The sequence below is a fragment of the Symphodus melops genome, assembly GCF_947650265.1.
Source record: "Symphodus melops genome assembly, chromosome: 15".
Lineage (NCBI taxonomy): Eukaryota > Metazoa > Chordata > Actinopteri > Labriformes > Labridae > Symphodus > Symphodus melops.
In genome coordinates, this window is record NC_136705.1 from 7,065,117 (window position 1) to 7,079,861 (window position 14,745).

Genomic DNA, 14,745 nt, shown 5'->3' on the forward strand with positions numbered 1-14,745 from the left:
TTCTTTGTTAAATCAAACCTCTAAGGGCCAGAGATCTATTTCAGTCAGATATTCCACCAAAACACCTACTGTTTTGGTTCTCAGTGTTCTCAGTGCAAGTGATCAAATTATATACTAACGGCCACACTGCAACATAGCGATGAGTTCCAAACACTTGGCTATCCCTGTACAATTTTAAATAAAGTTTTCTTTGTATATTCTGTTGTCTTATATGCCCAGTTCGATACAAACACTTTCAAACACGCTCTCTCACACGTATACAAACTCATCATCCCCAACAAACACAAGCTAAGTTCCATTGTAAGAAAAATTCCCTAGCAGTCGGGGGTCAGTAGCTATTTCCTGCCAACCTTTCTCTCGTTCATATCTTACACAATAGAAGAGAGAAGACACATCAAACAGACATGCCTACTGTTGCCATGGTGCTTTCAGATGCTGTCTGTCAGTTTGTGCAGGCACAATCAGAAAAAAAAACAAAGGCCTGAAGTTGGGGAATAGGTTCTTGGCTCTGCTCTCACTGAACGAGTGTATGCAGTCATACAACCAAATTTCAAACATGTCACAAATTCATTCAGCCGGTTTGGAGCTGCCTTCAATGATCATTGTCAGTGTACGACAAACTAGGCACGTCAGGCTAAAATTGGACTCGCTTCTAAATCAATTAAGCAACTCAAAAATCGATCATAATTGGCCTGAAATTGCACAATGTATGTTGGGCTTAACTTGGACAGCATCCTTGGTCACTTCAGTAAATTGAAGCTTTTTTTTTTTTCTGGCTAATGTCCCTCTTCATCCTGATGTCTACAACACTACCGATGGATTAACTGTGCAGTAATCCAACTGAGAATCTCCCATCCTCACTGCTTCATTTGGCTACAAACCAACCCAATGTGTGCAGGAAGTCAAATTTTGATGGAACAAACATTGAAACATATATCATCTGAGGTCCTGAACCAGACAGTTCAAGTTTACAGCTTATTAGGTCAACTATTCTGCTTGGACTGATTTGGATGATATCTTATATGCCTAAGTTTAACTGATCAAAACACACAGCAGGTTGTTGCTAACCAGCACAGGTATTGTAGGAAGTTTCACACTCTGTGATTAGTGTTGTTACAGGCCTGGAGCAGTGCGACAATCTGGATGAAGGTAACAGTAGAAGGATGTATACACATGCTGTCCTTCAGTAGAGAGAGAGGTTCTGTTAATCCATCTCTTTACATCTGCAACAATCTTCATCACCCCAATAAAGAGGTAATCAAGCTCCAGAGGGCCAGCCAATCAGGGTTAAAATTAAAACAAACAAAACCCTAACAGGTCACAGTTACATCAGATTAATCTACCAACGTGCTGCTCTGACCTCCTCGTACAGCGTGTGTTGGCGGATGACAAACCTTCATTAGGACCATGACGTACTTCCCTTTCTCCACTGTGTGAGTCACTGTGTTTACAGGCTGAGGATGTGTATGTGTGGTTGACCTTGGTGTTGGTTCCTAGAGCAGCAACTGGTCCACACCCTCCTCCCATGGGGGAGGTTGGACCTCCTCCTGACCCGAGTTGAAGGTTTATCGATGCTGAGCCTCACAGCTTCCTTACTTTGTTAAAGAAGCAAGTATGAGACAGAGTGCTCTCATATGTTCATATTTAGAGGCTAAAGGTTAGGTTTGTGTGTTTTATTGTGGACTCGTTTTGTGGGGACATAAATCTTTCAACACATTGTGGGGACTCCCCTCGCTTTTGGGAATCCCAATAAAAAAATCATTACATCTCTGGGGACTTGGTAAAAGGATTTAGCGTTGGGTCAAAGACACAGGTCCTACCTTGAAACAAAATACTGAACACATGTTGTTGAAGGAGTCAACAGAGACTGGGTGTGATGACATCCAACAAGTCAACAAATCTTGTTATCTTTCTTTGGAGAGCAGGAGAACCATCCATGTGGTGCAGCAATGCAGCAGGCTCATTAAATTTAGATCAAATTTCCTAACAAAATATGGCTTATTAAATATAAATCTGAATTCAGTAAAACACTGTTGTTAAGAAACAGATTGGAGAAACGTTTAGCTGTAAAAGGAGACACTTCTAAGTTCGATCAGTGGACACAATTGACCTTAAAATTTCCAGTTTTAAGTTTAAAAGCAGATTAGGCAATTTTGGAAAACGAGCATGATTTTGAAAGTAGCATCCTTTTCGTTCTTCGTATTGGCCCCCTCCCCTCTGTGCTCTCTCAAAAGCCACGGCCCTCACTTACATGCACTAGCGCCATTGGTCCAGAAGCTGATTTTAGCTCATGCTTTCAGTGTGGGCTTGAGCATGCATGGGGTACAGAGGCGTGATTAGTTTAATAAAACGTGGTCGAGTGCCAACATTAGTCAAAGTTTTTACGCGTTTACGACTGTTACAGATGACGGAATAGTTTTCATTTCTTTTTCAGAGCACATGAATTATTAATTACTGTCAGGACCTAAAAACAATTTCAACCAAAATATTAAAAAGTGTATTTGGAGGAGATTACCTACCTCTACTTTAAAGGTTAGAACAATAAAAGTATCCTATTTTCTCTTCAGGAAATTAATTTCCGTCAAAGTAATGTCCTATGAAGTGATGGAAACACAGCATGCGTGTGTCCGTTCCCAGGCTCAGAAGCAGAGAATTAAGAAAACAAAGGAGGAAGACAGATGGATATTTGATTCCTACAGTATGTGTCAAACATGGAGATTGAAGCTTGACTGAGGTCACAGCTCCATTATCACAAGTTATGAGCACAATGAGAGTCACATTCTGAAGTTACGTTGAGCTCCAGGAAACTGCTGTGTGCTGACAAAGTGGGCTGCTTCTTTTTTGTTAAACTTTGTTTCCTCTTGTTTGGGTTAATGGTTCTGTTTTTCCCCAAGGTTGGAGTTGTAGCAGCGGTGGTAAGGTGGAATAACTATTTTAGATTTAGCTGATATTTTATAGTGTAATTTTTTAAACATTTTTGTCATTAAAGTAATTATTAACATTTGTTGGACAAAATAATCAACCGTAAACCCCCCTATTGTCAAAAACAGGCTCCAGGGTAATTGCAAAAGATCACAGGAGTCAAATTTTACCAAAAACTAAATAACTTCATATCAAATTTGAGCAGGTAGTGCACCACTGCTGGATGCATATAAGGGAAACACTATATAATCATTTAATTTATGTTATGAGCTGTCAGCCAGAGTTATGTTTTCCATATTCTTTGACAGATTTGTTTCTTTGGCCTTTGCTCACCCTGAAGTTAAATCCCCCTCATGTATTAATCATCTGAACATGTAAATAAATTCAACTCTTCCTACTCAATAATCTCTCTGATGCTGCTCTAAACATGAACAATAAGGCTTGCTGTGTAATCCACCGCACTAAAGACAACTTAACAGATGGAGTTCGAGAAAAACGTTCGGTCTGTTGTAATTTTACATCTGCATGAAAATGTTGTATCTTTATGATGAACTTTTTTGGCTTCAGCAGATGTAATGACTTTAAACTTCATCCTAAAATGATATGATTGCACACAGAGATCAAATGATCAAATGATGAGAGATCAAATGATCAGTGTGTGTGTGTTAAATCTAAACACTTGTGTGAAGCAAACTGGTCAACATACCTAGTGTGCGGACCTCTTCTCCTTCATATCCCTCAGTTGGATCCAAGTCTCCAGGATCCAGCTGTGAATTAGATTCTGCAAGAGACAAACCCAGCTAGCTCAAACAGACAGGGAACTTGGGTTCATATTCAGTTAACATCTGTGGTTGAAGAAATATAGAATTCTCCTTTGTGACTCTCAGGAGGTGTCTATGGAAATCCTTTTTTCCCACGCTGATAAACTTTGACTTTCAGTGGAGGCAAATAGAGAAACACTGAGAATAGAAAAGAGGACATCCTTTTACAGACATATGATAAACACTCCAGCTTCCCCCACCCACACACACACACACACACACACACACACGCACACACAGCCAATCTGTATTAAATTAAGCTCCTGAGAGATACCAAAGTTTTTGTCATGCGTATGTTTAAAATTAGACTCTAGCAGAGGAAATTAGGACCAACTGAATGAGAAAACTTTGGTTAGGTTCCTACTTTAAAACTTAAACTAGTCTGAATTGTTCTGTACAGCCCGTCCAAAGTTTTTAGTTTCTGAATAAATGAAACTGAATTATCATTTGTAACCTCAGAGCCTTCCTTGAAAGGCCAGGAGAGCTACTCAGATACAACAGTAGAGGAGTCTTAACTGCATCCATCCATGAAGCCTGTTGCCATAGTTAGACCGGTACATCTGCACACCCACCTATGTCCTCACAGTTGGGTCCTCCGTGACCTGGACAGCAGCGCCACAGCAGAGCGGTGAAGAACTGCTTCTTCTGTCTGTAAACAGGCCGGGTGGCCAGCTTATACCTGCACACAAACACACACATTTGACACATGTTAATAATACTTTTTTCATAATTCTAATGCATTTCCCTGTAAAGGTTTGATCTCTGTGTGCAAGCTAATAAAAAGCAATAAAGACACAAACACACGCTGTTGTGTGAAGTTTTATTTACCTGTAAAAAGGCCAGATAACTCTTATAAATAAAAAAAAAGTGTAATAGATACAGATATTATACTTTGTCTTTCGATCACAGGATCATATGTAAAAATTGGATTTAACAAACCAAACAATCAATAAATTAGGGACATAGAGTGCATTATAATTAAGAATGAGAACAATTATCAGTTTAGGTCCAAAAATACAAATTAAATGAGCTGCTCCTCAACCAACCTATATGATCTTGCTCTGACTTCAATGCATGAGCATTTATATGATAGAATACTTGATATGTCATGATTTAACTGACATACGATTACTGATTGTATATAGTCATAGTATTTATTTATAGAAAAGTACTCTCACAGTGTTGTTTCAGTGCTATTAGGGTAAAGACTGTACTCACATCACCAGCTGACAGTCGGGCGTCCCGCTTGGACACCGACTCTGAGACTTGATGGTGTACTGCTCTGTATTTCCACACTTGACTGCTGTAGTTACCATACGCTGATGAACGAAGGCACACCAATTGCTGAAAACACACAAACACACACACACACATTCAGAATGAGGTTGATTCTGGGTGAAAACATGACCACAGCTTTTCAGGATAACAGATGAGCCCAATCAGCAAGAAATAAATGAAAAAAAAGACAAACAGTTCATGCACACACAGAAATAAACACACACAGTGCTGAACTTCTTATCTCTATTTTGTTTTATACTTCTTGCAACAAATATTTCGGCACACACCCTTGCATAAAACAGAACATGTGTTTTTTCTTCACAAATGTTTTTTCTACTACTAATACAGTAAATACAGTATAACCTTTTCAGGACCAGGGGATTGTTAGAAATAAGACTTAAGTATCACCTGACTAAGTCAAACTTGATTATTGTTAGTGAGCTCAAGAGGCAGACAAAGGTGGATTTTGTCACCTTTTGGATGCAGGTTAGCAGTTTTACCCGCTGCCTCTAGAGCAAAACCACTACAAAGAAACACAAAACCATTACAATACACAACAAAGACATTTAAAAACTTCCGAGATCTACACAAATGACCATAAAGAAACGTAACTACAACAAAGAAAAATGAGGCTGAGGGAAACAAAACCAGTGAAAGCTAACACAAAACATTGCAGGGTCAGGGTTGTCTGTACATGTACTTCAATAGTTGATCATTTAAAGGAAACCAATATCGTTTGGATGATGTGATGACATGTAACAGAGTTTTTATTGTTATTCCACTTGCTTATATGATTGTTATATGATTTTTTTGTTATCATTGGCTCAATAGCGCCCTCTCTCAGGTGCAGTATAAATGCACAGCGGTAACCGTAGCGGGTACCATTTTGGAGAGACGTGCCATGGTAAGTGGCTGCGTGCAGCACAATGTAAAAATATTTTGTATTAAGGTCGTTAGTAGCACTTGTGGTTTCATAAAATTGAACAAGATGTGTATGTATATATTTTTTTGATTGGATTATTGTTTGTTAAAGGTATTTTCTTTGAGATATCGAGTTACCATGACAACAAGCTAGCTAACTCGCCTCGTGTTGAATTTGTTTTATAGTGTGCTGTCCGTGGGCGAGCCAAACAAATGAATGACCAGCATTTATTCTGTTCCCGTTCAGACAGACTAGTCTCGATAATAAATTGCCACGTGAAAAGACCAGCAAGCCTCCCGCTCCTTACTCTTTACACAACGCAGAGTCGAGGGGTTTATTGAACCAGCCAGATGAGTGCGGTTACAGACACATCTGACAAGTTTCTGCACCTTGTGCTGTTTTACGCTTGCTGTTTGTTTCTGTTGGTTTGTCGGTCAGACACACTGTATTAAAAAGTTGTGTTGGCCATTGTTCTGGTTTAAAAATAACTAAAGACCCCTCTATCTGACACGTTCTCTATTTCACCCTACTTCGGTTTGTGTATGTGTGTCCATTGCCTATTGATGTTGGACTGTTCTCAGTACTTCCCGACTGTGGACCCTGGCTGACAGTGTCACCAACAGCTCAGAGGGTTCAGCTTCACTTTCATGTTTCACAATCAGTCCTTTGTTTCTCTGAAGAGACTCCTCATACAAACACACACACACACACACACACACACACACACACACACACACACACACACACTCAATATTCATCAGTCAGCAAACACAGAAAACAGATTTGTTAATCCCCCTTATCCTTCTCGCTTCCTGTTTATCATCATCATCATCGTCTTGGACTAATCAAAGTGAGCCAACATAGATAGGATAGCCCTTCCTCTTTATAAACAATCCTGGATTTCAATTTCCAATACAGCTGAAAGAGTTGGTCTCACTTGATCCTCAACCTCATAATTTACCATCAACAGGGAGGGAGCTGTTGGTAGACCTTTTGCCAACCTTTTGTTAAGTCCAAAAACAACAACTTGTTCAGCTTAAAACCTTTTGAAAAGTCCGAGTGAAAAGGCAAAAAAACAATATCTGATATTAAAGAAAAGACCCCCAATGAATCTGTGTAAAATGTCTTGTAAATTGTAAATGGACTCGATCTTTGGAGCACCCTTTTAGTCTCTGTTTTCTGTGTTGAAAGTGTATGGTGGAGGATGTAATGTATGTCTTTATGTATCTTGAGGTCTGTCCCCGTACGGGGGAGAATTTCCTGCAAAGGACAATAAATCTGAATCTGAATCTTTTAGTCTCCAAAACAATCAAAACACCTCTACACTACACTGGCCCTTTCACACAATGGTATTTGAGGCTGCTACACAAAGTGACATGAGGTATGGTATTTGTAGACTGCGGCAAGCCTTTTGATTGAGAGACCACCCACTCAACCACTGAGCAACTCATCTTTCATAACCATTTAAATAACCCTGTACAAAATAAAATGTTCTGTCTTTTTTTTTTTAAATGTGGAGGATAATCTAACTTGTTCTGACTGACATTGCCTTGCTCATCTGCAAAACCATGGTGATATAAGAATAACCACTCTGCAGTTTCAAACAGTATGCCTGAGCTCATTTGTTTTCAAATCCAGAGAAGGAGGCCGGATTTACTTCTTTAAACCAGTATCAGTATGAGTTACACAACTCTATGCTATATCTTTATCCTAGTAAGCAGTTAGCTTTAACATGCATGTTAATGGGGAATGCCACCAGTTGCCAAACATCGATCGTCTACTCATACTGTAGATGAGACAATTAGGCTCATGACTCATGTTTGCAACTATCTGCGTAAGTCAGATGCTAACAGGTGAACAAAACTGAAGCAGGATTTTTTTTTTCCTGAGATTTTATTGTAGTGGCCGTAAATTGTCAGAATCACATTACCACACACCTTTCCATTAAAACACATCTGCATTCATGGTTTTCCCCGTCATCCACCCACATTCATCTCATTATCCAATGGAAATAATGTTTACTTTGGTACCGTGAGTACCCGGTGTTTTTTGTTTTGTTTTTTGTGTAATTTGCCGCTGGTTATTACACACAAACGGTCCTAATGTCCTAAGACAGATACAATACAAATATAAAGGCACAAGTAACACAAGACAATAATAAAAGGTAAAGGTTAAAAGTGGTCACAGACTTGGTCTTCTATCAACTGAGGAGTGCTATGAAAATGTTGAATGTTTGTGAGTCTCTTATTGGGAATGGGAGAATATTCCAATATTTAGTTCCATTGACTGACGGAACAGATTGTCTGACAGTAGTGCGTCTGTGTGGGACCTCACAGTCTCCTCGGGCTGTGGCCCTGGTGCCGATCCCACTTGTAGACTTCAGCTTAATGTTTGCTATAATCAAAGAACAATTGTGGATTTAGGTTTCAAGAATATTTAAAGAAAACAATATGTTGCTTGTGAATTAATTATCAAAAGTTGCCTTTCAGTTTCAGACATGACTTCAGCCATAGTTTACCTTGTAGAAGTCTGCAGCCTTGCAAATGACCCTGTGAGAATACAAAAGTCCTCAGCTCTTATTTCTGTTAAAGGTCCTTAAAAGAGATTTTGTTGTCTAGGATAACAGAACTCAACATGTCAACCTAGTGTCTGCTTAACACAACCACAACCCACCTCTGACCTATGACAAGAGCACTGTAGGGTCAGTTGAAATCCAATACACCTGCAGGCCAGTGCACTTTTATTCCGAGCTGAGATTAAAGAGTAGGCTGGGTACAGATCTCGGGGCACTGGAACAACATCAGAGAGTAAAAAATTAATCTTCAGATTAATGTAACCTGTCAGACACCAAATTCCAGTTGAAGCCTTTATCTGCTCATATTTTCTCCTTCACGTGATTTACTGTAGCTTACTCAGATATGTCCTCCTCTGCCCTAGCCAAAAAAAAGTAGCTTTAAAAATCCTGCTCTTCAGTTTGATTAGAACCGACTTTTTGATGACCTGGTCTGCAGAAGAAATTGGATTTAGGGTTTCAATAAAGTAAAAAAAGGAGAAATGTCATTTGGAATCCTCTTCCTTTGTCAAATGTTATGACTTCATGTTCAATAAAAAGATGTTCTGAAATTTTAAAAGTTTTTATTTTTTTAAGCAAAGTGACCCCACCTCTTAGAAACTGGAAGTAAAGCTTGAAAACTACCTTGATTTCTCAGAACGCAAAGAAACATTTTGAAGGTTTTTCATCTCCTTGTCTCAGTGATTATTCAGACTTTCATTGTTACACTCAAAATGCAGCATATCTGACTTCAGGTACCAGGATTACTCATCCCACTGCCTATATGGTTTCCAAAAGGGACGACAAAAAGGTCATTGTCATTTCTTCTCTTATCATTATTGTTTGAAAATTGTGTGAAAAAGTGTTTGAGTTGTCTGTGTGAGAACATTAGGAGGAAACAGGACTGACTAATAAAAATAATAAATTTGCCATCTAGCTTTAAGTATGCCACTTTAGCTGGGAGATCCCTCTTTTATGATTGCAATGCTTGAAGCTATCAATAATCGAGTTAAACTCCCCCCGATACTGTACATATGCTCAACACCATCTTCTGTCTGAAATGGATCCTTTCTGTCCCACTAAAGAATTTGGAGTAAAAAGCCAAAAAGCTGCCATGTGACTTCAAGATTGGTTTATGAAATAAAGTGTACAATTTCCAAGTAAAGACCTCAGAGTAACCAGGCCTAATCCAAAACCAATACCAAATAGGCGTACAGTAATAATAATAATTTTTTTTCATTGTAACTCATGTTATACATCTTCCTATTGTGTTTATAAAACTCAAATAACAGGATAAAAAGGCTGTGGATGAGGCACTGGTGGCCTAGTGGTTAGTTTGCGAGCCCCATTCAGCCCCAGTCATCTCTCTCTCTCTCTCTCTCTGACATAAGGAATTCCTCAAAGTGATGATATGCATAATGGGTTTTTTCAAGCATCCTTGCATTAGTGTGATAAGTATCTTGTCCTTAGCCGAGTCATGCAACTGGACACTGTTATGTTTTAACTTTCTACTCTCAAATAATGTTAATAAGTTGTCTGTTACCCTGAATCTCCAACAGCCATGGACAGCTGACATTTCTCATATGAAGGAGCTAAACCCCTGGCAAACAGTCAACCTTTTGTCTATCTGTCTGTAGACGTGTTGGGTCTTTTTGTCAACGCGTTGAAACCTAAAGAGAGACAAGAGAAAACCTAAGTGTTGTGTTTGATTGTTTGTGACTAAAAACCTTCCCACAATCAGAAACCATGTGTCAGACAGAAGTGAAGTAACCTTGTGATACAGAACAAATGGGATTTCCCTTCTTTCCAACACAAACATCCAGGCATTTGGTTTAATTTTGTACTGTCAGTCATCTGTATGAGGAATGGTTCAAACAGCAGTTCTCATTATGGACCAAAACCTTGCTGGACTTCTCTTCTTTATTAGGGTTAGCTTCTCAAAGTATCACAGCTGCAGTCTGTAAAATTGTCCCTTTTTTTTTTTTTTTTTTTTTACTGCATTACGTTCATCCTGCTTGGTTTTGTTTTGTTGGCCCTTCAAGAGAGTGTTAGGGCAACAACCCTGACTCATTAGAGAGACAAGAGTCCAGTCAAGATCTTATTGTAGGATGTTTGTGAAAGAGACGATTCTAAATATTGAACTTCAGCAGGCCTAAAAACCAAACATAGAACTGAAATGTTGAAGGATCAGGATCTGGTTTCAGTCAGTCAGTTAATGAAAAGTTGTTCAAGAATATGTTTTGGGGTGAAACAGCTCCGATGGGGACATGAAGTGATAGGCCCAACTATCGTCTCTTGTCGTCCCACCTGCACATATCATATGTCCTTGGGCAAGCCACTAAAACCCCAAGTTGCTTCTGCTGCTTCATCAGAAGCGTGTCAATCCCTGCGAGTTGGCTTCATTCATTCTGGCCTGTGTTTACATCCCTCCGTAGTCCAACGTGCAGGAAGCACACCTTGCTTTTGTGTTGATGTTTTGGATCACTGTTACACCACAGTCAGTAACGCTCATCGTCCCCCACGCTGCACTGCCACTCCGACCATGTCATGGTCCATCTGATTCCTTTATACAAGCAGAAATTAAAAATCCGTAAGCCTGTTGTGAGGACATCAAAGAGGTGGACCAGTGAAGCTGTTGAAGAATTAAAGGCACTTAGACTGTACTCACAGGGCGACAGCCTGGATGTGTACACAGAGGCTGTGACGTCATACATTGGCTTCTGCCAGAACTTATGTGTAACATAACGCACTACAGCTTTGAGGAGAATTCTAAAAAGGCTAAATACACCTCCAGCAGGGCGATGAGGGAAACCAAGCGTCTTTATTCTGAGAAATTACAACAGCTGTTCTCAGTCAGAGATACTGGCTCAGTCTGGAAGGGTCTTAGACAGCTCACTATCAAGCCTAAAACCCCCGACTCTGTAAGTGACCTGCATCTGGCCAACAACCTGAACGAGTTCTACTGTTGCTTTGAAAGAAAATGAGACAGCACGGAAAACCAACAACTGCACTTCACAACTCACCTCGCCCACTACAGCAGTGACACAGCTTTCTCCACTCCAGCAGCCCTCTCCCCCGACACCCCAGCGACACCTCTTTCAGTCACTGAAAATGGTGATCTCTCATCAAGGACAGCATCTATGATCCCTCCTGCATGATCATGACTGATATTTTTTTTTTCCTAAAATCCTCATCTGATTTACTCTTCTTTCCTTGTTGAGGGTCTTCCTTTTAACTGCCAGCTGTGCAACCACTGATAATGGGTGAATAAGCAGTAAACGACGCCTCCATGGTCACGTTATCTGCAGGTTCAGCTCCCTTTGATGTGAGTCTGTCTGAGTTTTTTGCTCACTGAACTTCTTCTTCGTCTCGCTGTGGCCGTTTAAGATGTAGGGCAAACTTCTGTTTTCAACAATGCCTTCAGATCAGCAGCAAACCAACCAGCCAAGGAAGCAGAAAATCCCAACAGGACTGCGACAGACTCCAAAAAAGGAAGAGTGAAAATAAGTTTTGTATACATTAAAAATTAATGTCTGCCTCAAAGTCAGTCATTTTGAAAAAGTAACAGTTTGAAAAATGTTCTACAATACAATGAGATTAAGATTTTATTTTATGGTCAAAATGTTCTATCCGTAGGTTTCTACAAAGTCTCAAAACATCTTTTCTTGCAGCCAAACGACAAACCTTGTGCACCTCTACTTCATCAGCACTTAACTACCTGTTGATCTCTGACCTCTAAAGCATGCCTGCACAGCCCTTCCCTCCCACCCTCCCTCGCTCACCAATTAGCCTTCAATGATAACTGAGGCTAAAAAAAAACAGAGACCCTGGAAAGCTGCTCTCCATTACAGCACAAAGAGCTCTGTTTGTGAGCGGTATCATTAAAGCAGCATTAAAAATGGTGGTGGTGGGGGGCAACGGGAAAGAGTTTCTTCGAGGTAATGGAGGGTTGTTTTGTTAAGGACCCTCAGGGATCATTTTTATCTGAGAATCTGAAGTTGAGTCCTGCGGTTTAATGTATGGATGTGGGTCGGAAAAATGACGTAGGCCTGTATGAACTCGCTCCAAGAAATGTCACCCAAGACATTTGATCCTCTTATTTAGTCTGTCAGTCTCTGTGAGTGACACATGTTCAAAAACAGTCCCTGAAATGGACATACAAATCTCTAAATGCATCACCTCTTTTTTCCTCGAGAAAAATATATATACATTTCTATTAGACTCAGGTTAATGCAGCCATTTGTCTTGTCATAGATTTATTAATGTGTCTCTTTGTATGCATGCTTTCATCTTATTACTTATTCTTTGTCTTTTTGTACCTCCTCCTGGATGTTCTGTCTATGGCAGCCTTGAGCATCTCTTGTGTGGCTTTGTGTCAATTTTATAATTTTTTGGATTCTCTTTGTTGTTTTAATAATCATTCCTTCCTGTTTCATTATCATTTAAATAACATTAATATTAAACCGATCACACTTATTATCATACTAAGTTGTTACTACTAATACTGCACATATGTTTACCATTAATACTGACATTACAGCTATAAATCCATCTTATTCTCTATCCTTCTTCCTGTATCTTTCTCTATCCTACTTTACAACCCCAACACAGTTTGGACAGATAGTTGTGAGTATTTGGCAATGAACCGAAGTATTTCACATCTTCAAACGTTAACCTGATGCTAGAAGTAGATAAAGAGTCAGAGGGGCAACAATTCTTAGGGAGAACCGAGATGACAGAACCACCTGAGCAAATCCTCACAGCAGCTACAGGTTTTGAGACATGAAACAATAAGCTAAGGTCTATGATTGTTTTCTGCTCAGTGTGAAGCCTGTGAGGATCGGCCCGGTCTAATTCATGCAGGACAAAACACAAAGAGGACACCCACCTTCCGCTTTAGACTCATAAAATGATACATTTAATGTATGTTGTGTGTGTGTGTGTGTGTGTGTGTGTGCGTGCGTGCTCGTGCGCCTGTGCTTGTGCATATGCTTGTGCGTACAGTGGCAGCAGCCTGGGTGGTACCAGCACATTAAAAGCATGCTGGCAGTCAAAACATGTAAACGCTCCCTGCTTGGTACTTTTGTATGCATTAGGCTCCACTTGTATAACTGAGTGTGTTTCTCTGTGTGTGTGTGTGTGTGTGTGTGCGTGCGTGTGTGTGTGTGTGTGTCCTTCCTATCTTGGTAAGGACCAGCTCAAGAGTAAGGCTTGGATATTTTTGTAAAGTAAAAAAAACATTTAGCTTGGTCCACTTCATGCGAGGATTGTTAATACAAGTTGTTTTGCGCAAAAAGTCGGCCTATAAAAGACAAAATGGTTTGTTCTAAAGGGGCTGCTGCTTGTATCAAGGGTGAAAGTTTATCATACCAGAAACTGGCAGCTATAATCACAAGATTAAACATACATAGGAGTAGTGGAATAAAGTTAAAGTAAAGAAGGGTTAATGAAATACAGCTACTTTATTCATTTGGGCCTGAGACCTCAGATATGAACTTTGGGTGTTGAAATTCTTGTAACCAAAGGGAAATATAGACAAGATCACAGAACATTTCAGACCTCTATCTTACCAAAAGTATTATTTCATTCAGAAATAATATCAAGTTGAAAGAGAAAATGTATCTAAAAGATGTCTGAAATGGATTCTGAAACACCAGGTAAGAATCCGACAAGACTCAGTTTTCTTGTTCAATATTTTCTGCTCCAACCTCAAAAGTTAAAAAAAAAAAAATCTGTTCAATTTTCAACAGTTCCTGTCAGTCTGATTAATCACTGGACTTCATCATACATTCCTCAGTTAGTGGAGCTCATGTGGGATTCAGTAAAGTTTGTGAAGCTTCTTAGCTAGTTATTTTGTTACTGGACTCACCCCATTCTGGCTGGATAGTTTCCTCCCTCTCCCAGTGGTGGTGTCCCTGTCGCCCTGGGGGGTAACTCCTCAAGTTGAGTGAGGAACCCTGCTCCTCCTCCTCTGGCTGCTATTCTTCCTCCCAGCTCCTCCTCCTCCTCCTCCACCTCAGGGTCTCGTGCTCTCATCTCACAGTGAGCACTGATCATTAAGCCCAGTACCAGCACCAGCTCTCCCACTGCTACCATGTCTGCTCCCAGCCACATCACCCAGTGGAAGTTCGCACGACCACCAGCTGCTTTTAAATAGCTGGAGAAGAGAGAGAGGAGGAGGAGGAAGAGGGAGGAGGGGAGAGGACACACCTCCTGCTTCCTCTGCTGTTATAATGTGTTATTAAGACCCC

The 14,745-nt window shown here is 40.0% G+C and overlaps 1 protein-coding gene across 1 annotated transcript in view; it reads right to left on the reverse strand.

Annotated features, from left to right (window-relative positions):
- mmrn2a (multimerin 2a) overlaps positions 1-14,600 on the reverse strand; it is a 28,277-nt gene extending 13,677 nt beyond the window's left edge. Inside the window, exons 1-4 of the mRNA XM_079362352.1 lie at positions 14,364-14,600; positions 4,962-5,087; positions 4,316-4,422; positions 3,629-3,703 (exon numbers count right to left, since the gene is read on the reverse strand). Coding sequence (XP_079218478.1) covers positions 3,629-3,703; positions 4,316-4,422; positions 4,962-5,087; positions 14,364-14,590 — 535 coding nt within the window. The 5' untranslated portion in view covers positions 14,591-14,600. The remainder of the gene's footprint in view (positions 1-3,628; positions 3,704-4,315; positions 4,423-4,961; positions 5,088-14,363) is intronic.
- Positions 14,601-14,745: the final 145 nt, after the last annotated feature.